General features: G+C 42.4%; 1 protein-coding gene across 1 annotated transcript in view; it reads left to right on the forward strand.

Annotated features, from left to right (window-relative positions):
• Positions 1-920: 920 nt before the first annotated feature.
• The window catches only part of LOC306703284 (zinc finger matrin-type protein 4), a gene marked incomplete at both ends in the record, with an annotated part of 32,481 nt that continues 10,010 nt past the window's right edge, over positions 921-23,391 (forward strand). Inside the window, 4 exons of the mRNA XM_079169205.1 lie at positions 921-956; positions 13,681-13,797; positions 16,495-16,587; positions 22,449-22,626. Of these exons, the coding sequence (XP_079025331.1) occupies positions 921-956; positions 13,681-13,797; positions 16,495-16,587; positions 22,449-22,626 (424 nt within the window). The remainder of the gene's footprint in view (positions 957-13,680; positions 13,798-16,494; positions 16,588-22,448; positions 22,627-23,391) is intronic.

Genomic DNA, 23,391 nt, shown 5'->3' on the forward strand with positions numbered 1-23,391 from the left:
ACTTACAGTGTATCAGCACATTAACAAAGTCTTAACAATTAATCATTGAACCAAATGTTAAAAAAATAAACAATTATTCATCGGAATCCCTGGCAACCTGCCCAAGACACTGGACATTGTCTTCAGTCAAATGCATGTTGGGGAAACTGCAGAAGCTCACAATACCAACACCATCCCGTCCACAAGAAGCATGGCTGAGGAATGAGCCTGTTCAGTATACTGTGGTAAGGGGACTGTAGCACACTTAATTAGGCTTACCATCACGCTATGGAAACAGCATGTCAATACAACAATCAGTCTAATACAGGGATTTTTGGCGCTCTTTCAGTCTTTCTGTTCATTTTTTATGTAAGGTGATTGTCATGTGGGTGCACACAGTGCGGAAACCTACTCACTCGACCAGTGCTCCCACTCACTCACTCTGCTAATCCAGCGTTCAGTGTACACTATCGCGCGCACTGTGTGATCCGAAGAGCGCTGCCTGTCTTTCATTCATCCCGGTTGAAGGCTGCTCACACTTTCCTCTTCTTCTCCTCTCCCCTCCTCTGCCCTTCCCTCACGCTGGGATAGCTGACTTTGTTTTTGTTTTCCCCTCCGCGGTGCCTTTCGGTCGGAGTATAGTAGTGGATGATATCAACAGCGCAACGTCTCTTCTTCTTACCTCCGCGATACTATGGACTAGAGCGGAGGGCTAGAGGACACGCGCATCACGACAGAGCGCAGCGCGAGGGAGTTCTTTTTTTAGAGATTTTTTTATTTCTTTTTTTGGAGGGTACGACGCGATTTAAAAATCAAGACACAAAGAAGATATCTGTATTGCGCAGCGGCGTTACCAAGGACGCTCCAGCTGGCAGGACTCGCGTTAAGTTTTGGCGGATTTTACGGCACAGGTGCGTGGAAGGATTACAGACGTTTGTCGGATGGTTGTCGGAGAGGAGTCGCTGCCTCTGCGCAAGGTGAGTGATGGACTGCGAACTGAATGGGGAATGCTGACAGTAGAGTTTGTTCAACAGATGCGTTATTGACATCCTTATGTTGACGTCTGGGTCATTTTTTCTGCCTGTTGCCAGCAGAATACTGAAGGTTTTGGCACCTCGCATCACTCAATATCTCCATGAAAGTCCTGCTGGGAGAGGGGTGTCAGTAGAGTTTGTCAACTTTTTGGTATTTAATCTACAGATAAATCAGAGGCGAGGTATTGATTTACATTTTCTAATGAGTATCATCCACTGCTGCGTGATTATAGTGCTTAGTCATATATTATCCTTCTTGGGTATTTGATTAAACAATATCGCATTCAAGTAGCACTTTGAGTTATCTGAGGTCAATGCATGCGTTTCTGGAGCATCTGATGTAGCGTAAGGGCTGCATGTAACTTATGATTTTAGTGATTTGGCTGATTGATTGTTTGGTCAATAAAATGTTGGCAAACAGTGACAAATGTCCAAGGTGAGGTCCCCAAATGTGTTGTTTTGCAACAGTGCAAACTCAGGTCACAATGACAAAGACAGAGGAAGGCAGCTCATCCTCATGTTGGAGGTGAAACCAGAGAGGGTGGTGTTTCCCGCCTGAAACGTGACTTACAATATGAATTGATTATCATTATAGTAACACCTTAATCTTCTGGCCACTGGCTATTCAAATAACTCAGCTCATTTCATTTCAGCTCCAGAGCAGTTTGAATTAATTTAGGAAACTTGGCCACCCGCTGTAATTTGAATTGGATGCAGGGATTTTCCTCATGATTCAGAAACTTTTCATGGCTGTGCCAATCCAGGCTCTGGCACACCTACAATAATGACTTTATGTGAAATATGAAGACACGTGTCAGCTATATTATGGATTAGGTCTGATACTTGCTGCATCTAGTTTCACTGCGGCTCCCATCCCTCTCATTGAGAACGCGCTCAATGCAAGAATTTGTCACTTTGAGAAGAATGCGTCAGTCTCACACAGGGCATCTGTGGAAGGATGATACCAGCTTATGGCCTTTACACAGCACTCGCCCGCCTGTCACCAGGACTGAACCCCTAACACACACACACACACACACACACACACACACACACACACACAAAGTACATATCCCCAAATATCTCATTCAGACACAATGAGTGTCATGAAGTCGACAGTTCAATTAATTTGTGTCATCACTCGCAATTAATATTTCAGTCCTCGGGAAAGGACATTTTATTGACTACGAGCTTCCCTCTCTGCAGTCTATACTCTGAGTCTAGTTTTTCCACATGTAGCCAAAGCGACTGAGCAGAGCTGAGGCTTCATGCTCTGTTTACATGCCGTTATTGATCAGCATGCGCTGACTTCTACTGTACACCAGGTCACTGCAGCAGACGGGGCGGCAGAGTGTCTCAGGGCTAGAATAGAGAGAAATACACCTTGAGCTGAAGATCATTTTCACTATCGTGAATCTGTCAAATAATTGATTCATCTTTTGGTCCATGAAATGCCAGAAGTTTGTGAAAAATGCCCAACATAGCTTGCTAGAGTCCAATAACCCTTTTTGCAAAATGCTTTTTTTGTCCAAACCACAGCTTTATATTAGAGCTGGAACGATTCGTTGATTAATCGATGAGTCAATAGACAGAAAATGTTGATAATCAGTTGTCAATGAGGAGGATTTGCTTCTTTCCTTTGTCTTTTGTGATCCTAAACATCTTTATCTTTGGCTTTTGAGCTTTAGTCGAACACAACAAGACATTTGCATCTTTGGCTTCCGAAAATTGTGATGGACATTTTTCATAATTTTCTGACTTAATTTAGACCAATTAACCAATTAAAAAGAAAATAATCGGCACATTGATCGATAGTGAAAACAATCATTGATTGCAGCTCTGCTGCCCAAAATGTTCAGTTTATTTACGATGAAAGCAGTAAATAACATTTAGAAGGCTGGAACCAGCGATGTTTCTTTGAAAATGACTTAACAATCAGAATTGTTGCTGAATACATTTCTGTCAATCGTTTGTGTCACCATATTCCATTCGGTTACAATTGAGTTAAAGGGTGTTTTTGTATGTTTCATTGTGCGTTTCGTAGAATATGTGTTTACAAAGTAAAGATAATGTTGTTGGAATATATTTAAACAGTTTGTAATCATGTCACATGCCATGGACTGCACTGCATGTAACCTCAGAGCCAATACTAAAGTGAAGGAGGAACACAATGTGAAAGAAAATAAAGCCATTTAATTAGCATGTTGATAGTGTGGAACATATGCAGTGTAGCTGTTGCCAGCTCCGAGCCATCAAGAAGTACAGAAGCCTATTTCATCCTCCCTCTTTCTGTCTCACGTGAGGTGCTGAACGGCATCTGGGGGAGAATCTGATTAACCGACTGGCATAAATTACCCAGTCCTGAAGGAATAAACGGAAAAGCGGTGTTGTTCTTGCAAAGTGCCCGCTTTCCTTTTATACATACAAATAAAGCATATGCACACTCGCGCACACACAAAGAAAGACACACACACACACACAAAGTCCGGGAGAAATAATTGAGGCAGTGTTGCTCCTGAAAAGTGGCTGCTGCTTCTTCGCTTTTTCCGAGGACATGGATTGATGGAACGAGCGTGTACGCGAGCGCGCGCGTGTGCGTCTGTTTGTGTTCATAGATGTGTAAGTGCTCTAGTTTGTCGAAGACCGACAGCATCTCATGTGTAGGTGTGTGTCTTTTGTGTCTGTATGTTTTCCTCCTGGAGTGCTCCATAGCAACAGGCAGCATATCTTCTTCAAATATCTTCTTCTCAGACATCGTATGCTGTGACCTTTCTGCCAACTGTGTGCAGTATTTGCATGGGTGCATCTGAGTTAATGTGTGCGTGTGTGTGTGTGTGTCCATGTACATCAACGTGTGGGTCATTTGACCTTTCCTAGTGTACATTCATTAATAGCTGCATAATAGATATGGGACCGCCCGTTGTGCCCGTCTACACGATCAAGATATTGAATCCGACAGCATTAGGGCAGTGCCAACCTTTTCCAAAGAGCTTTTGTTCTTCTGTTCCAAAGCAGATATCGTCAAAGTTGTGCAGTATTGATAAGGATTCGGCGCGCTTTGAACAAGTGGCGGTTTATCAATCTTAGATTATCTCTTGAGTCTCTCAGCCGGAAAACAAGACATCTTTAATATATATCTTGACATGGTTGTTGTGTTATGTTAATATCCGTGTTAATAACTGGTTGCATATTTCACATCCGGATATAGCAGACAGAGCTCTTTAGAAATCAATTTTCTTTTGCTCCATCACCATGATCGGAAACTGGCCTGCTGCCAGACAGGGAGGGAATGAGGGAAGGAGAGGGGGATATTATGGGTACATTACTGAATGAGGAAAGACAAACATGTTTATCAGATGTAGAATTCATTCTTTTCCGTCTTGGACTTTGTCTAAAGAAGTTATTTGCTTTCTCAGAACTTCAAAGACGTTCTCACAAACACACTGAGGAATAGATGCGAGTGGAAGAAGCACATGCACTTGATCATAGGTCCTTTCTTCCTATTCATGTGGGCTAGGGTGCTGCAAGGTCATGCCCTATTTAATCCATGTGTGTGTGTCTGTGTGTGTGTGTGTGTTACACAGCATGCAGTCCAAGCTTATACAGATATCAATGGCATATTCCTCTGTGTGCATGTGTGTGTGTGTGTGTGTGTGTGTGTGAGAGAGACGCACAGCATGCACTGCAAGCTCATACATATATATCAACAGCATATTCCTCTGTGTGCACGTATATTTGGTCATGATTTAGACTGCACAGTATGACGTTTATATGTATGCTACCTTTGTAGATGGGGGTATTGTGTGCATGTGGGGACTATGTAACTCATTTCAAGTAACTCACTGCTCTACTGTAGAATCTGTGTGGTGTTGTTGTGTAAAGGCTGTTGTCCTCTCTCGATTTTCTTGCAACTGTTTCTGCAATAGAAAAATAAACAAATGGTGCCTTCTCATTTTCTATTCCCGGATCAAGCCCACAGTCATTTTTAGAAAACATATTGTTTTCTTTAAATCAAATGGCAAGGGAGGCAGAGGTCATGTAACTGAAGCCGACAGTGGTTAATAGGGTGAATTTGATCTTATTTGATTGACCCGAAACTAAATCTAAAAAAGCTATGCGTTTTAGTTGCTTTTCTTGTCGGCTTGTTTTCAACATGGACTTTATTTCTTTTGTACGATCAGATGATTGCATGATCAATGCTTCTCTGTTCGGGTAGCTCCAGTCTGCTGGAAGCACTGTTCTCTAACAAACACTCAAGGACCAAACAAGCTCTGGGCTTAACAGTTAACCCCAAAAAGCTAAAATCAATCATTTCAATGTAATAACACTTGCACTGGCTTAGAGAATACAGCTACCGGCAAACTGAATAAACAAAATGTCTACAGTGTGAAAGTTAAGTCAATCAATCCCATGGTTCCTATAGTCAGCCTTGCATGAAAACAACAGAAATAGTCTATTAACACTGTTAATCTGGACTTACTCTACCCTGACTTTGACCTGTGTAATTATTCCAGCACGATTTCACAGTGGGTCACGCAGGCTGCCATGTATACATCAGAAACCAATAGTGTCTTTGTATGTTTTCATAAACGCTGTAAAAGAGAAAACAAAGGCACACACACACAGTGACAGACACTTTAAAGCATATATAAAATCGGAGCCCTGTGATTGACAGTTGATCCTACAAAGATATTTGTGTACATGTCCCCTTAGGACCAAAACACATCATCAACTCTCAGCCGTGTTGTACTAAAACTATTTATATTCCCGCTTTACAGTCAAGCCACCAGAACCTTGCGGTAATATTCTTATTAGTCAAGCTTTTTGTGCAACAGAACAATGAGCTCATTGAACTAATTAGTAAATGAGAAAGAGTCATATTTCTAATTAGTTGTTTGCAGTCATATCAGTTCAGTAAGGGAGACAAAGAGAAAGAGAGGGAGAGCGGACTGAGATATTTGGAGAGAAGAAAGTCATTACAAAGCATTATTTGGCTTGTGTCACTTCAGTTGTTCCACTTAACGCAATTTTATGCCTAATTTGTTTTACACTTCTTATTTGTATTCCCAATCTCTGAGGTAAAGCATGTCTGTGGTGCTGAGGTGCATGGTGCCTTATGGGAAATCCATTTGCTCCCTTCTGCATTTCACCCCTATCTGCCCGCTAGTAAAAACCATATTGTACACGGAAATACATTGTAAGATTGCTTATGGAAAATACATGTGAAAATATTGAAATATAATATTATTCTTAGGTGCGCTGATCCCATTTTCACTCTCTGCTTACCAAAAGCAATGTGCATAGAAGTGTGTATTATACTGAGAGGACCACATGCTGCCAACAGCCCAAATCCTTGAAGCAAGTATATTTCTGCTTAGTGCAATACCATGTTTAAAGAGCCTCTTTTTATCAATCACACCATTTTTCTGGTGCTGTTGGAGTGCAGTCTCAGGTCTAATACACTTGGTATTGCATCTGGGTGTTAAGTGCAAAACCCAAGACATTGTTTAATGCTAAGGGAAAAATATGGAGATGAGAATTGTGCCAGGAAAATCAAACTTAACATAAGAACATTTGGACAGAATGCGCCAAAGTATAAAAACAGTGCAATTAGTTGCTAATGGAACAGATAGACCCCAACAGTTTTGTTGCCATTCAGCAGAGCACTCCCCATATGTTACAGTAACATAACGACCCCAATTGAAACTTCAGGCCGCCTTCGTCTCCCCCCATTAACTTGGTTACTGAACACACACGCGCACACACACACACACTCATAGATAAAGGGAGGCAGAGATGTGCTCGGTTAAATTGGGAAAGCTTTACTTTGCCCGGGATAATAGTCTTCATTCACCCTCTAATGAATCCATATTGTGGCCTAAAGCGGTGGATCTGCTATTAATACCATTAACAAGTAATGGCCCAGAGAGAGATTTTCAGAGATAAAAGTACCACAGCCACACCGAATAAAAGGTCTGAGAGAGGCCGAGAGGTTACAAAGTCTATGAAGTAAATAAATGAATGAGATGAATAGAGTGGACTTATAGTTTGCTACACAAACTGCCTTGCCCTGAGACAGCACTCTCTGGGGACCTTCTGTTCAATCTTATTAATCTGCTGAGGAACAAATGTTCTTTTGAAATGTGAAAACGTAGCAAAGAACCGAGGAAAAGTCTCACTTGTGTCAAGTTTTTTTATTGGCTCTGCTATTTCACTGCAGTATCTCCTATAAATATGACTAGTATGGAACAAAAGGACTAAGAGTCTACAGCCAGGCTCTGTTAACATGCTGATCTTAAACAGGTGCAATATGTATGATGTTCACCATCTTAGTTTAGCATGTTAGCATGATAACCGTTGCTGATTAGCACAAAGTATAGCTGAGGCGGAGAAATTGACATTTTCACCTGGTGATGGCTGGATCAAAGGTCAAATGAGGACACGAATGTGAGTCCAAACAATTCATAGTAGATGTTGAGATATTTCATAAGATTAGTGAAAACCTTGAACTGATGGATCACCAAAGTCATTGGCATTCATAGCAGGATTGGCATGTTGGCTAAGCTAAGAAAGTCGACGTGAAAAAGTCTGGGGTTCACTAAAGATCTTACAATTCATCCTGAGGGGGACAAGGATGACTCAACCAAATCTCCTAACAATCCATTCTTTAGTTGAGATCTGTCCGGCCGAGATTGCCGTGAATGGAGGCACGCCGCTAGCATGGCTAAAACGACTCAGAACTGACTTCCACTTGATTCCCCTGTAAGTTTTGATGCTCTGTGCAATAGACACACCTCCGTCAGTACCATATATGTTCTGATGTTCAGGCCAGTCCTCAGACTATTAAATAGTGAGAATGCCTTTTCTTGTTTTTAAGCTGTATTTATTCAGTAAGTCTTTTTGGGGATCCTGATCCCTTTTGCGAGGGTGAGCCGAGATTGTACACATACCGCTATCTCAAATATTATACATTTCTGTAAGCACCCCTAAGAAGAATGAACGTGTCTAACTTCAAGTTGCATTCCAAATTAACTGCAGCAGTAAGGTGCATAATACAGTAGCTTATCTGCTTTTCTTTGGCAAGAGTAGATAAGTCTAGAATACACCATCCCTTATGAATAATCCCTGCCCTCAAGGCCACATTTCCAACACTGGGAGAGAAACGAGGTAGAAGGGCTGGGGGAAAGATGAAAAGCATAGTGTGAATATGTGTGACTGTCAATATGAAGATGCTCCATAATGCTCTAAAATAGAATATGGGGCACAACGAGCAGTGAGCAAAGGGAGGGACAGTCATAAAATACAGACACACACACTGACTCAGGGGGAGAAGTGTGTGAACTGACCTTGGCCTTAAGTGTGTGTTTTCTTTTCTGTACCACACTCTGTCTCTGCTAAAGACGATCTACCCTCTTGGTTTGACTGTGCTGAAATGAACAACGAGGGAACAGACAGGAACCCTAATCACATTTTTGTCACCCATTTTGGATCTTCAACTTTTAGCTCTTAGTTTTATTTTGCGAGGCGAGACTTGTGTGTTTGTATCCTGGCTGTATTTGTGTGTGTGTGTGTGTGTGTGTGTGTGTATGTTTGCAGTTTGCAGCATTGAGCGAGAACAGTACAAAGCGAACTCCTGCAGTGCAAACAGAATGAATGAGGATTTGGGTTCAGACTCGGGCTCCTGCTCCTTTGAAGACGTTATTCCCTCAGTCTAGTACCTTTGATTGCTGCTGTACAAAGGGGAGGTTTGGAGCGAGTGTGTGTGTGTGTGTGTGTGTGTGTGTGTGTGTGTGTGTGTGTGTGTGTGAGGTGGGGGCAGACGAAGAGAGAGTGTCGTAAAGATTACATTACAAAGAGTGAAACAGGGAAAAATATTGTAATGTGGAACATCAAAGTAACACGGCAGAGTGCCTTTGCGATACAGGGTTCCATATGATTAACCCTGCAACCTTTTCATTTGTTATACCCACCAGTGACTCATTAGACAGGTCATTGGCTCACAGGCTGATGTCAATATTTCATCGACTGTATGCATAATTTGACAGTTAAATCAGAGCAGCACTTTGAAATGAGAAAGGAACTATGATATATATAAAATGTGACCTCAGACAGTTCACAGCGACACAGCGATCAAATCCTTAAAGGGGAACTTTGTTATTTCTTAACCTATATTCTATTTTCCATGTTTTTGACTAATGGGGGCAACATTTTTTTAAATAGTTCCCTTATTGAGCGATATCTCTGCAGCCAGCAGCCGCAAAACGGCTGCAATGTTATCGTGCCGGGCGATTCCGCACCATCAATGTATGTCCACTAAAAGTGTTGCCACTTACAGGCTCAGAATGTTTATTTTTAACTATAGGAAAGGACACTAAAGAAGTATAAAACATTGGTGTTAACCTTTCACTTGATCCGGTCTGTTTGCTATTGTGTGATGTATGACTTGTTGCCGCCCTCTCTCAATGTCTCACCCATGTTTACAGCGTCCTCCGGCATCAAGTCATACATCACACAATTACAAACAGACCGGATCGATCGAAAGGGAACAAAAGATATTCTATTCCTCTGTAGGCTCCTTTCCATAATGTTGGCAGACACTTATAATAACAGTCTGAGCATTTATGTGGCAAAAACAAGCACTTTGAGTGGACATATTACATTTGTTCTAGCTCCATATAGGCTACTGGACCAATCGTTGTCTCCATTAGTCACTTAGACACAAAAACATGGGAAAATAGGGTCAAGGTTAGAAAATACTGACGTTACCCTTCATAAGAAGTCCTGCTGTTCTCTCAGTCTCTCTGTGTGTGCTTCTCTCTCGTGTGCTCTGTAAAGTGTGGCCCATTTATCAGTCTTCCACTGGTTCATCTCTAGTTAACGTGATACCGGGGGCAGCAGAAGCTCAGTCTGTAGGGACTTGGCTCGGGTCACAGACGGACCAGGTAGGGATTGTGGACTGGTAGCTGAAGAGGTGCCAGTTTACCTCCTGGGCGCTGCCAATGTGCCCTTGAGCAAGACACCGAACCCCACCAAAGTGCTCGAGGTGCTGGGCTGCGGTGGTGCGTGCAAATCAAGACAAATTACAACGGAATGAAAATGATTTTCAAAGGGGACATAACAGAGTGTTAGGAACAGTGTCTCTGAAGCTCCCCGTTGGTATAAGACATTACACTATATCTCTGTCAGTACATTAGGGCTCTCATTTAGTACAACGCTATCTAGTTGCAAGTAATACTACAAAGTAATTAATATTCTAAGCCCAGGCGACAGAAAACACTCTTAAGTGGTTGCATTTACTAGACAAGAACAAAAAGCCACGTCCAAGTCAATGCCGGCTTTGCTACGAATTGTGGACCAGAGGCGGAGATTTGAGGGAGGGCTCAGAGTTCACACCCATGTTCAATACTTAAAGGGGTCTTAAAGGAGAACACCCCTTAAAGTTCATTCTGTCTTCAGATGCCTCTGGCTTTCATGCATTCGTTAAGTCTCGTCTACGTCTTGCAATCCTTTTTCTGATTGAGTTTTTACTTTTAATTTGAGCAAATGTTCGTGTATACTTTTCATATCTCTGTCCTCTGTTCATCAAAGTTCAGAAAAACATCTGGGAGTATATATATATATATATATATATATATACTCACACACACACACACACACACATTTGAATGCTATATTTATCTGCCTCATCAGGACTGTGTAGGTGTCGTTTCACTTGACTGACAATTGCAATATCCTGCTTGGTGCAGTATGTAAAATGTTTCCAGCTGAGCAGCAGCCACACAGACCTTACAGCAAAGAAACAACCCAAAATACAGCACAGCATTAGTTCAGAAACTGTGGTGGCTGATTAGAATCAACTATGGCTCGTAATGTCGCAATTATATTCATGAAGATGTATAACACGGCCAACAGCAAAGCCGACTGATAATAACATATTTTGGAGGCAAGAGTTTTGGAAAAAATGGCATTTTTCATAGTGAAGTTGTGCACAGGTTATAAGAATTCCCCCGAAGAGAAGAGCCTTTTTTCCCCAATAAATGGTCAATTAATTCCATCATCATCGATTGCATGGTTTACACAGTGACCTTTGTGTGCATCTAAGCAAAAAATAAGATGCTGAACTATAAAGAAGGAAACGAAAGATGAACTTCAATTGAAGTGTCCACCGATGCTAAGTATAACACATGGCTTTTTTTCCGGTTCTTGCCCCTTCGGAAATTGTTGCTAAAGTTGCAATAATTAGATTTCAAAACATCACATGATCTGATACAGTATGGTGGCAATGAAACCCCTTTTCCATTAAGATCTCTAAACCCATGTAACATGAAGACATCACGTTCAGTGCACCATTATAAACCTCCCCCTCCCTCTCTTTGTTCCTCTCTCCATACCTCGCTCATTATTTCCCCCCACTATCTGTCTCTCCATCTTTTTGGGCCTGCCATTCTATTAATCTCATCAACAGATTTAGTCTATTAATTAGTCCACGTCTTCCATACTGCATGTAATAATCAAAAGGTAATAGAGATATTAGGAAGATAAGGACGTTTCTGCAGTCAATCACTTTTAATTAGCCTGAAGATTAGAAGATGGATTAGCTTCTGCCTGGCTGACGTCCAGACAGACAAGGTTTTTTTTCTTGTCACAAAAAGCTGGAGGACACAAATTCTGCAGCAAGTCTAATATGTCAGTTTGCAAAATAGATCTGTTACTTCGTGTCTAATAAGACGCTCCACAAACTGAAGGTGATAATGCATCCATGCCTCCAGAGAAAACCAGTTTCCAGCTGACATTTCAGAATGAATGTTATCCTTCTCAGACGCTTGTAACTTGCCTATAGCACACATTAAGGTACTGTTAAAGTGTGTTGCTCTACTTCATATGTATCTGCTTTGCCATTTCATTCTAATGTATGGGGTCGTACTGTGCTGTCGGTTTAACTAGATAATTGAGGAATTGTCTATACAGCATGTCCGTAGTTAATTGGAGGGTCCAGGGTGCACTAAACAGACAAGGAGAACAGACAGGGGTAATTACCAGCAGTGTGTTAAAGTGTGTAAGTGTGTGTGTGTGTGTGTGTGTTTGTGTGTGTGTGTGTGAGTGCTGTGCCAGTGCATTGGCTAGAAGGTAATTACACACTACACTTGAAATTAATAATACCAAACACTGTGTTTCCCTGCTGACACATGGAGTAGATTTTGTTTGATTTCATCCCTGATGTTGCAGTTCTCGGGATACCATGCCGGACAAAAGACTATCTCCTTTCAAAGCTACTGGAGGTGACCTCTGCAACGTTCATGTATCTTGCTCTATAAAACATTTGCACCCTGTCCTGTCGCTTCCTTGGGGCAAGGGTCTCATCCAGTTTAATGGTGGATGTTCCTGGACCATTCCCTGCAGACACGTTACTCACCCCAGCCCTGTCAGAAGAGTGCCTACAGGGCACACATAATAAAGAGAATAGAAAATTGAACACAAGGCCACAGAGCACATCATTAAACCATTTTCTATTACAGTACTCAGTATAACAGGGAAAGAAAACACTGCTTCCAGAGCCACGGCTCCCAGCGGGATGCTCAGGTCTCTGGTTTTACTGGTTAGGCAATTCTAGCCCCGACAAGGTTTTAAGACACCCTTTCTCTGCGGGAAATGTTGCCGGAGACCTTTTAACAATTTACTTCAGAGGCTGTAATACTCGCCGAAAGTTGCTAATGTCTACACTGTACCGCTCTACAGCATTTATATTTCTTGCCAGAGCTCAGAATTTTTTGCAAAGGGTGAAAAAGTTGTATCTCTCTTAAGTGTTAACTTGCAAAATTGAATTTCAAATTTCAAATTTTAGTTGTGAAAGTTGTGAGTGGAGCTGCAGAGTAAGGCTTTAGGGACGAATGCATACTAACTCAGTGTGGAGTTGAAAAGATGACGGAAGATGTCTGTCAATCTTTGGCCTAATAACATGGCCAGAAAGCGAAAACCTAAGTTTTTTAAACATGAACTCCTGAACAATGTTCCTGCACTTCTTTTTTTAATTTGCATTCCTGAAGGCTGCGGTGAAAAGTGTCAAACATCGTGCTTCACCTCTGTTCAGTTCACAGAGTCATATTGTAGTTTTTACTTGACTACATTTATTTGTTTATTGTAATTAATAGTTATATGGCAGATTATTATTCTAAATACCAAACATATACACTGATCAATAAAACTCCCAGCAATGCATTGTGTAATTAAGATTAGGACCACAATTACAAAATAAAAGGCCCATTCTTAATTAATTACATATACTTTTGCTAATTAATTATTACTTTGTAAAGGAACATATTTACAACAAACAATTCATAAAATATATATATATATATATATATGTATATATATAGAAAAGTTTGTTGCTGTGTAAAATGCAGGAAGTCAAGCCAGAGCCTCAGGGCAATGTTTCTAAGACTAGAGCCAAAATCATCCACGAGAAGATGTTCTGACAGAGAGGATCAACATATATTTGGGCTGAACTGTCATGACGAATCTGTCATTCTGAAGGAAAACTATTTCTAAATTGAGATATATGCATGCTCATGCACCTCGAACACACACTGTAAGGTTCACTGACATTTGTTCTGCATTTGAATTATATTCATATTTGTGTATGTTTGGGCGTGTGTGTGTGTTTGTGTAGTCTCAGATGAAGATGAAGTCTGCAGGCGTCGTGGATGGAGGCTTGTTCACAGAGAGCTATTGTAACATCTGCAATGCCCAGCTCATCTCCGAGTCCCAGCGCACCGCTCACTATGAGGTGAGTCCGTCTCTGCTTGTACAGGAATGTTCCCACAAAACAAACACAGTAAATGTTGCCACCATCACTGCTTGGACAAGCAGATTCCTGCGCCGTACACTTCTTATGGCATCTCAGCCTTATTTGTACCAATTTAGGGCTTGTGCTGTTCCAAGCAGCGCTCATCCATTATACATAGACTTAATGCGGCATGGTAATGCTAGTCATTTGCAAACAAACAAACACACATGCGCACTTTTTGTTTAAATGTAGGCTATCTCTCAGCAGACTCCCTAAGAGTAATTTAATTATAGGCCATTCAATAATCAGCCCTGTGCATTATTTAACTAGGATGTGTCTCTGTGTGGTGGTGTGTGTGTGTGTGTGTGTGTGTGTGTGCGTGTGCGCACACATGCACGTGCGCTTGCGTGCATGTACTGCAGTGAGGTCCTCCTTGATTACAAGACCCAATTGGGATTAACAAGCAGACTAATGAGGACAAGACCCTTATCTGGGGAGAATTAAGCAACGACAACGGCCGTGTGCGTTTGTCTGATGCATGTCTACCAACCAACCTCCGTCTGACACAAACACACCGCCTTGAGTTGTGCAGAGAAATGGGCACGTTGAGTCAGTGCCTTCCTTCAGTGTCACCCTCTATAAAAGGTCTCTGTAGAGGTCGGTAGATCAAGGAGACATGGCAAGAAATAATTTAAATACAAAGGAGTTTTTGGGTCTTAGTTTCACTAGAGACCCAGAGACAACAACAACAACAACAGGCTAAAGAAAGGAGTGCTATCATGGGGGATGAATTATTGAGGAGACCTGGGTTCTGGAGTCCTTCCCCGCTCCACTGGCAGCAACGCACCTCCTTCATAACAGTGGAAATGCTTACTATAGGTTACAATGGGTGGTAGTTGCTCGCTAGCTGTAACTCCTCCAACTTGATTTGATACTAAAAACAGAGAGGAAGAGACACAGTCCATTAGTTTAGGGTGCCCAGTGAGGGTCACTGCAGGGTAACCATGGTGACACTAGGTCCCACTTTTAGCCCATACCCCAGAGCCATCAACTGCACATGACCATTTATTCACCTATAAACACAAACACACACTCACACAAGCGCTGACAAACTGAATTAAAGTAGTCTGACAAGTTAGGAGGCATGTGAGGTAGAGGGAGAGAGTGTGTGTGTGTGTGTGTGTGGGGGGGGGGGGGGGGGGGGGGGGGGGGGGGGGGGCTTCTAGTCCCGGGGGCAGAGGATCCAATCTAAGCACTGGAGCAGCAAGTACAGTGTCTTGTCTCCCATTCGCTTTCTTTGTGTCCTGTTCAGCCAGGGTATCTATTTAAACAAAACAACTTGACTTGACTTAACTTAACAACAACAAAATTCCACTCATCATGTGACCCACATGATTCGTGGAAACCGTGAAGTGATTCCCTCACAGGGATCCAGTTCTGGAAACAGTCATCTGAAGACATTTGACCCATTTAAATCACGTCATTCCAAATTTTTTACATTTTTCACCAGTGATGCTTTTCGTAACCACAATCTTGACTCGTATCCCTGCACTCTTGTCGTGAATTTGACTGTATATGTGGCATTAAAAGATACAATCTCTTTGACAGCGTCAACACTTGCTTCTGGACCAACAGTGGAATGTGCAGATAATAATAGTTGTTATATGGTAGATAGGAGCGAAGGTCACCCAGCGTGGCAATAAAAAAAGGATATGTATAGAGCAAGATAGCTGTGTCAACCTTGTAGTCAAACACACAGAGTTGTCTCAACACATACACGCACTAATCTTTACCCTGCAGTCTGTCCAGTGACTTTCATTGGTGGCCATTAAAGTGACAGCAAGCAGCTTCAAGGACAGCTCATTGTCCTTTCTTATAACACACTACTGTGCATTTCTAATTATTACAGATAATAGAGATTGTAACAGAGGCAAACAAAAACACCCACAAACACCTGGGTGAACATACAACATTATTAAGTTGGTAAGCAGTACAGATATTCCACCTTCTTCCATCCTGATACTTGACCTTGCGTATCGACCGATACAGGGAAGCAATCTGATACCAGTGTGTTAAAAAACGTGTTTTTTTACAAGATTACATCTGAACGCATCATAATGTTACTCCATGATACATTATATGGTGATGTGATATGGGATTGGTGCATTTTAGGATGCACTGGAGGCATTTTTAATACTGGTATCAACACAACTCTAGTGAGCAGCACAAACACCCATCAACAGTATAGATACATACTTAATCTTCTCACCAAGGACTTTTAATATCATGCAGACTCATTGTTTTTTTTACTTTATTTATTTTTTAGGGCACCAGGATATTATTGTTTCCCTTTCAATGTAATTTGAGCTTTCCAAATGATTGTCTCACTTCCTTTGGCACTTTACGGGCCCAGTGTGCAGGCCCTCATTATATTTAATTCCCAACCACTTCCCCCGATCCCAACATCTTACTCAGGGCTCCCAGAAAGCTGAGGCTGGCCCTGGCCATTAGTCAACTAGCCAGGAGCAAACTGTCTGCTGACATCATCAGCCGAAACAGAGATAAAAAGCTTTGAGGGAGTAGCCAAGGTGTAGTGACAGCTATTGATTTTTTTCCCCCCACTTGGCTCACTTGATAAAATAAAACTCTGTTCATTGGCTGACACCTTTTCTCTCTCTGTTTCTGTCTCCCTCTCAGAGTAAGAAACACGCCAACAAGGTGCGTCTGTTCTACATGCTTCACCCTGAAGATGGAGGTCCACCTTCTAAGAGACTGCGGCCAGATAACCCAGTATGCTCCCATGTGTGTTTCTGTGTCTGTGTTGCATAACATACAGTGTGAAGCTTTTAAGATTCATTCCTGAACTAAATGACCTGTTTTGCAGTGTAATCACAAACTGAAGTATCTGATGATGTTCGAGGAAAGACAATTATTTGCATGCGGAAATGTATATAGATGAGAAAAACCTGCCTCGGTCTAATCCTTTCCTGGGCCTGTCTACTCGCCGGCTTTGCCGTTGCAGCCAAATGCTCATGGGAATATTCGTTTGATCTGTTGTGTGCAGTTGCGCGCTATAGTTCTCCCAAAAGAGCTTCTGCCTTAGCTGTGGTGTTTGTGGCCAGATTTAGTGGAGGCAGACGCCACCAAGCAGCTCTATATCAGGCTATTGCAGGCTATGGCTAGGGACGTCCGTCAACATTACCAATGTGTGTGTGTCCGTCTGTGAGTGTGTGCTGTAGGTGGGCCATTGTGTCTGTATATTTCTAAAACCCCGTCCTGCAATTTTAGCACATGCTGAGCTTGCATTTGTGTCCACAGCGAATTGATGGGATTCTAACATGGAGCACAACTGATATTTAGGGGGTGATTCGATTTAGAATTTTTATTTGCGAGTCTTTGTGTATGTATGAAAAAGAAATGCGAACGTAATAGACTATTGTGAAGGGCGATTTTTACAATAGTCCGATGTGTGCCCCATTTATCTGGGGTACCATGCCATAACACACACACACACACACGCACACAGACAGAATACATACAGTACACACTTTGAGGACACAGCTGGTGGAAAAATAAAGCTAACTGACAAATCTGTGCCAGAAAGAGGGAAGAGGTGGAGCGTCTCCAAATACAGTGTAGTGCCACAGTCAACACCCTGAGCCGGAGTGCAGGGCCGATTATCTCTGTACAGCAACGACCCTTCGTCCTCCGCTGATGGAAAAAGATGAAATTCATAGAAAAATAAGAAATGTTTGTAAACTTCCCCAATGTAAGTGATTTCTGGTTGCACTTGACGAAGGAGCAATTTAAAGTTTAAACACCTGATGAATAATGCAAGCAAACATCTTCAAAGGAAACGGATTAAAGTTATTTTAGATTCCAGCAAGATTAAAGCCATAGACTGTCGCCATCTTGTTTTTTGTAACTGGATGTGACACAAGGGGGTGGAGCTAAGTACAACCAAATGCTGAAGAATACATTTTTTGGGTGACCAAAATGTTACAATTAACTTTCATGAACAAACACACTATGAAAGAGTTGAAGTTGTAAGACAGAAACACAGACCACTCCCAGACCATAGTTTACTAATTGAACATCCTGCTGTGTTGTTTACAATGTTTACTGAGGTAATAAATCAAGTGAGAAGTAGGTTCATTTTCTCATAAACGTCTAAACTTTCAGACTTCTTTTTGCAACCAGAGGAGTCATCCCCCCACTGGCTATTAGAAAGTTTAAGGCACGTCCGCATTGGCTTTACTTTTTAGAGCCGCAGGTCGCCACCTGGCAAGCGCATGAAGACAGATCTGGTTTGACAGTCTTAAATATCAGGAGCCAGAACAACCAGGTGGGGTAGGAGTTATTTGTTGTGGCCACATCTTTCCGAAACACAAGCACGCAAGCTGTTCACAGTCATTTCATACGGCAAAGCTGAAATGAACATTTGCTATTATATATCTCTGCAGTTGAACCCTTTTTCTGGACTCAAGCTGTGCACTAAGATGTAAAGAGGTGATTCACGTGCACCAGACTGCAGACAATCAGGAAATAGGCACATTGGTTTACAAACACACTCACTGTGGAAATATTCACACCTGCGTCTCCATCTGTCTCTCTTAAGTGAATAAGACATGACTCAGCCCCTGCTGGCTTTCACCTCATATGGGACACTACACACAAACAGACCGTGTGTGCACACACACACACACACACACACACACACGTACAGTCATCTGCCGTGCTGTGAGCGCCACAGCTAGCAATTTGTTCATAACCTCTCATGCAGGGATGTGACATTGATTATCTGACAATGCTGGTAAAACTGATATAAGACGAACGGTTCTCCCGCGATGAAATACTCACCATACGATTTCCTTCTCTCAGCTCTTTCGTCTTTTTTTTTTTTTTTTCTTCCAGGGGAAGATTTGCACGTCTTTTCTCTGCACTTCATCTCCGTGTTTTTGCCCTTCTGTTCTCGTACTGATTGACACGGTGCAGTCCAATGGGAACAGCAGAAAAAGGATTTTTGCAGAGTGAATGCAGTCTGCCCAGTGTAAAATGCCATGCCTTGAGATGTGTGTGTACGTGAAAGTGTTTGTCACAGAACAAACACAGAGAAAGTAGGTCGTAAAGGTGCTCCCAGATGAAAGGGGAGGGAAATGTATCCATTTTTCTACCCAATTCTCCAACCTGCTCTCTCTCTGTCTGTGCCGTCTTCTACCGTCAGAAAGGGCAAAAGATAACAAAATACATTTTTTTTTTTCCTCGACTTTCATTCTCCTCTAATGCTAAATTTGCACTGTCGGCCCTTTCAATTTACACTTTCAGCGCTTCTTCAAACTCCAAATGAGAGCGTCTGTTTCCCTGTGCTGCTCCATGTGTATATTTAGCAATGTTTCCCACAGCGCCTCGACACAGAGCAGGGGGAGAAGTAAGGAGGAGCAGAGAGAAAGAAAAACAGAAGGAGAGGAAGATTAACACAGCTAATTAGGAGTCTATTGTTAGGTGCATGAGCATGGATGAAGCCACCCAAAAACAAAATATTCTGCGATACAGGCACACTATCAGGCAGCGGATAAACAGGCGTACGTGCATCATGTGCACACACAAACAGAAACACACTCAACAATTAGGTCGCATGCAAATCAGTCTCAGCACATGTGTGAGATGCGACAGGTAGAGCGAGTGAGGACAAAAGTATAGAGAGGGATTTTTGAAATGAGCGAGGGTAGGAATCTCAAAATCAAAAACGAAGAAACAGAAAGGTTGATGACTTCCAGCGGAGATAGACGATGGAGGAAAACAGTGAGTCAGAGATGCTGTTTATTGTTTAAAGTGGAGTGGCAGCTGTAATGAGCTGACAATTATTCATATGTCAGTCACCCACACACACTTGAGATTGATTAAAACTTTCCCCGCACTGTCGCTAAATCCCTCGTGTAGCGTCTGTCATTGAGCGGCAGGATTTGTGTTGCAGCCTTCTTTCAAGAAGATGCTTCTTTATGTTTCAGCCCCATCACGGTTGACTGATCCTCTTACTTTTCAGTGTGTTTTGACAGGTGAGACCACTGCAGACTGCCACTGAGAATCATCTCAGCCTCTTTGTCCCGAGTCAAAAAAAAAAACAAAAAAAACATGCAGTCGTGGGACTCTGACTCACTGCGGTTGATTTTCCTCATCCTGGTACAACAAGATTTGAGTAGAACAAGATCTCAGCAGCGCTGCCCATGGGAGGGAGGAAGTAGACAAAGTGTGGATGATTTCTAAAATGATGAGTAGTGAAAGAGACAAGAGGAGGATCAGAAAGTACACATTATAGTGAAGGTGGAACAGAACAAGGAGAGGTGGTAATGAGGAAGCAGGGAAGACGTATAGGTGAGAGGAATGGATGGAGTGACGTTGAATAAAACAAACATCTTTTACTTTACAAACACACGTGACAATACTACAATGGCTAATAAAGCACAACAATGAATTTGTACCAAACCGAAAAGTATAGAAGGAAATTGAGTTACTGGGGGAGATAGAGGGGGGGGGGGGGGGGGGGGGGGGGGGTATGGGACAGTTCAGAGCAACCCTTTAACGTGATCACAGCAGGGACAGACACGGGGGAGGAGAGGAGGCGAGGCGGTGGAGGAGGAGGAGGAGAGGGTGGTGAGGGCCTGCCAATACGGATAAATATTTCATCCCACAACAGAGAGTCACTGAGACTGGTGCCCAGAGGGGGAGGGAGGAGGCAGGAATGGGAGGAAGGGAGAGAGAGAGAAAGTCTGAGAGTGAAGGCGAGGCAAAAAGACAAAAAGCGAGAGAAGAAGAGAGAGGGAGAGGAAAAAATAGAGAGAAGAAAACAGAAAGGGAGAGCTGGGACAGCTGAGAGACAAAGCCAGGCCTGGGAGGTAAAGGTGTCCTTAACTCTCACATCCACTGGCCGTGATGCTAAGCAGTGCTGACACAAGACACACACACGCACACACGCACGCACATTAACACAGACACACACACACACACGCACATTGACACAGAGACACACTCTCCCACATACTTAGATTTGGTGTCGCAGACACTTTCCTATTATTGTCTTCTATTTCACAGAGGCCGACGTTCCTCTCCTCCGACTGTGGACTGACACCTGGACGAGAGAAAGCGCTGGTGTGAAAAAGACAGAAAGAAAGATGTGCAAACAAATTCAGAGGAGGCAGCAAGAGACAAAACAATAATTAAAGCCTGAATGAACACACCATGAGAAGGTGGAGGTTCAATATGAGCCGAGAGAAGAAGAAAAGAAACCGGGGAAAGGGTTGTGAAAGTGTAGAACGTAAAAGGTTGCACTGAGAGTGTGAAATATTGCTCGTCTTTGAAGACATATTTGATTTTCCTCATTGTTTTAGTTCATATATTGAAGTATGTGGGCTGCCTAACATCACAACCATATGCGATTGTTTTTCAGCAACATGTCATTCCAAAACCGTGGTTATTTATATGCTGCTATAACAGCCTCCACTCCTCTGACAAGTCTGTCCGCAAGACTTTGGAGCCAGGATTTACTTCGATTTAGCCACAAGAGCATTAGTCGGGTCAGGGACGGATGTTTGATGGTACAGCAAGGCCTGTCCTCATCCCAAATGTGTTAGATGGGGTTGTGGTCAGGTCTTTCTCACCAACCTTAGAAAAACAAGCCTTTCTAAAAACCCTGCTTTACCCATGGGGACAGGAAAGAGCATCCCCCAAACTGTTGCCATAAAGCACACAAAAGTATATTGTTGTATGCTGTTGCATTTCGATTTCTTTGAACCGGAACTACAAGGAGTTTAGTACAAACCATGAAAAAAGCTTAAATATGTGACACAGTGTCTGTCTCTACATGCAGATCTCTGTTATTCTCCTGTTCAACACAGTTTATTATTTATCTTATTTTCGGGTTATTTCTTAAACGTTTTGTCTGCGGTAGGGGCAAGGCTTGACCGGCAAGTGCTATGTTTCCATCGGTCATTACTGGCAATTTTGGATGATTTCTAAAAAATTACTGGATTGGTGTAATTTTCTTACAGTATTTTCATGTTTTTTCCTTGAGATGAGTTGGTTTTCCCATACTGGTGGGCAGAAACAAACAGAAAAAGATAGAGAATGCTGTGTGTGCGTGTGTGTGTGTGTGTGTGAATTAGCATGTGTGAGTATTTGTACATTTGTGTCAATCAAGCGGTTGGTCTTTTTGTTTGTGTTCCCTACCTCCCGTGGGGAGCAACTCTTGCGCATCATTAGTAATGAACCAGCAGCGGTGAAAGGGCCAAGCCACAGTCTCAGCCCAGAGAGACAGATGAATATTTGATCAGCCTTCCCTTTGCTTTTGTGTGTGTGTGTGTGTGTGTGTGTGTGTGTGTGTGTGTGTGTGTGTGTGTGTGTGTGTGTGTGTGTGTGTGTTTGAGAGAGAAACTGACAAAGCCCAGGAGGTCAGTGCAGAGTGTACAACTCTCCTTTTCTCATCTCCCCCCTGCCTCTTCTCTCCTTTTCTCACCTTCACCTCTCTCTACCTCTCTTTTCACATCATTCCTTTCTCCTCAACCACTCTCCTCCGCTGTGGTCCATTTTTGTCTCATAACACCTTTCCCCTCTCCACCACTCGCTTTTACCATCTCCCCCCTACTCTCCTACTGCAGGACTGTGCAGAGACAGAGGTGGACAGGAACAAGTGCTGTACCTTGTGTAATATGTTCTTCACCTCCGCTATTGTGGCCCAGTCGCACTACCAGGGCAAAACCCACGCCAAGAGAGTCCGCCTGGTGCTGGGGGAGCCGCCCAGTCTTCCCGCAGCCATGACCAGCCCTACGAACACAGGTATCTCACACCTTCTCCCTGTCTCGCTGTCTGGGTTTGATTATTGCAACAAGACCCAACTCACACATCCAAACATGCACTGTTGCCATGACTTTGTGATGCGTTAAGGCTCTGTTCAGTATTGGGCAAAGGACAATTATAACATTATCATGATGTGTTCACTTGAATATTGAATAAGCTTGAATAAACAGTTGTTTGAGGGAGGTGTTTTCACAGCAACGTAAATAGATATTAGAGAGTGAATTATGATCCGTTTAGCTTCCAAACACTAGCTCTAAGCAGCTTATAATCCATCTTTAAAACTACAGATGACAAGATTTGATTGGATCACTAAAAATACAACATTTCATTTCCTAATCATTTGAATAGAGTGAGTTTATGAAGAAAAAATCCACCATAAATTACTATATCAAGGTAAAAGGAAAACACTGACTCAAGAGCAGTTGATTTTGATGACCTTTTGATGACCTTGTAGACAAGCTGCTATCACCAAACAACACAAAAAAGGGATCTGTATCTACCAATATGGATAATCAATGAGCTGCAATTAGTGTCGGCGGTAAAAAGAAATAGCGGCAAAAGAAGTCGAGGGAGTGACCGAGTGCCAATTGAGTTTTGGGAAACAAAAATAATAGAGTATTAATCTGTTTCATCAAGCTAGTTTGTCTTTCTTCTGGTCAGTCTTGAAAGGGAAACACGACACTTATAATCCATAAAACATCTGACTATGAACTGGTGCTTTGGTGATGGACCAATCCTTTCAGC

This window comes from Pholis gunnellus (assembly GCF_910591455.1).
Source record: "Pholis gunnellus genome assembly, chromosome: 11".
Taxonomy (NCBI): Eukaryota; Metazoa; Chordata; class Actinopteri; order Perciformes; family Pholidae; genus Pholis; species Pholis gunnellus.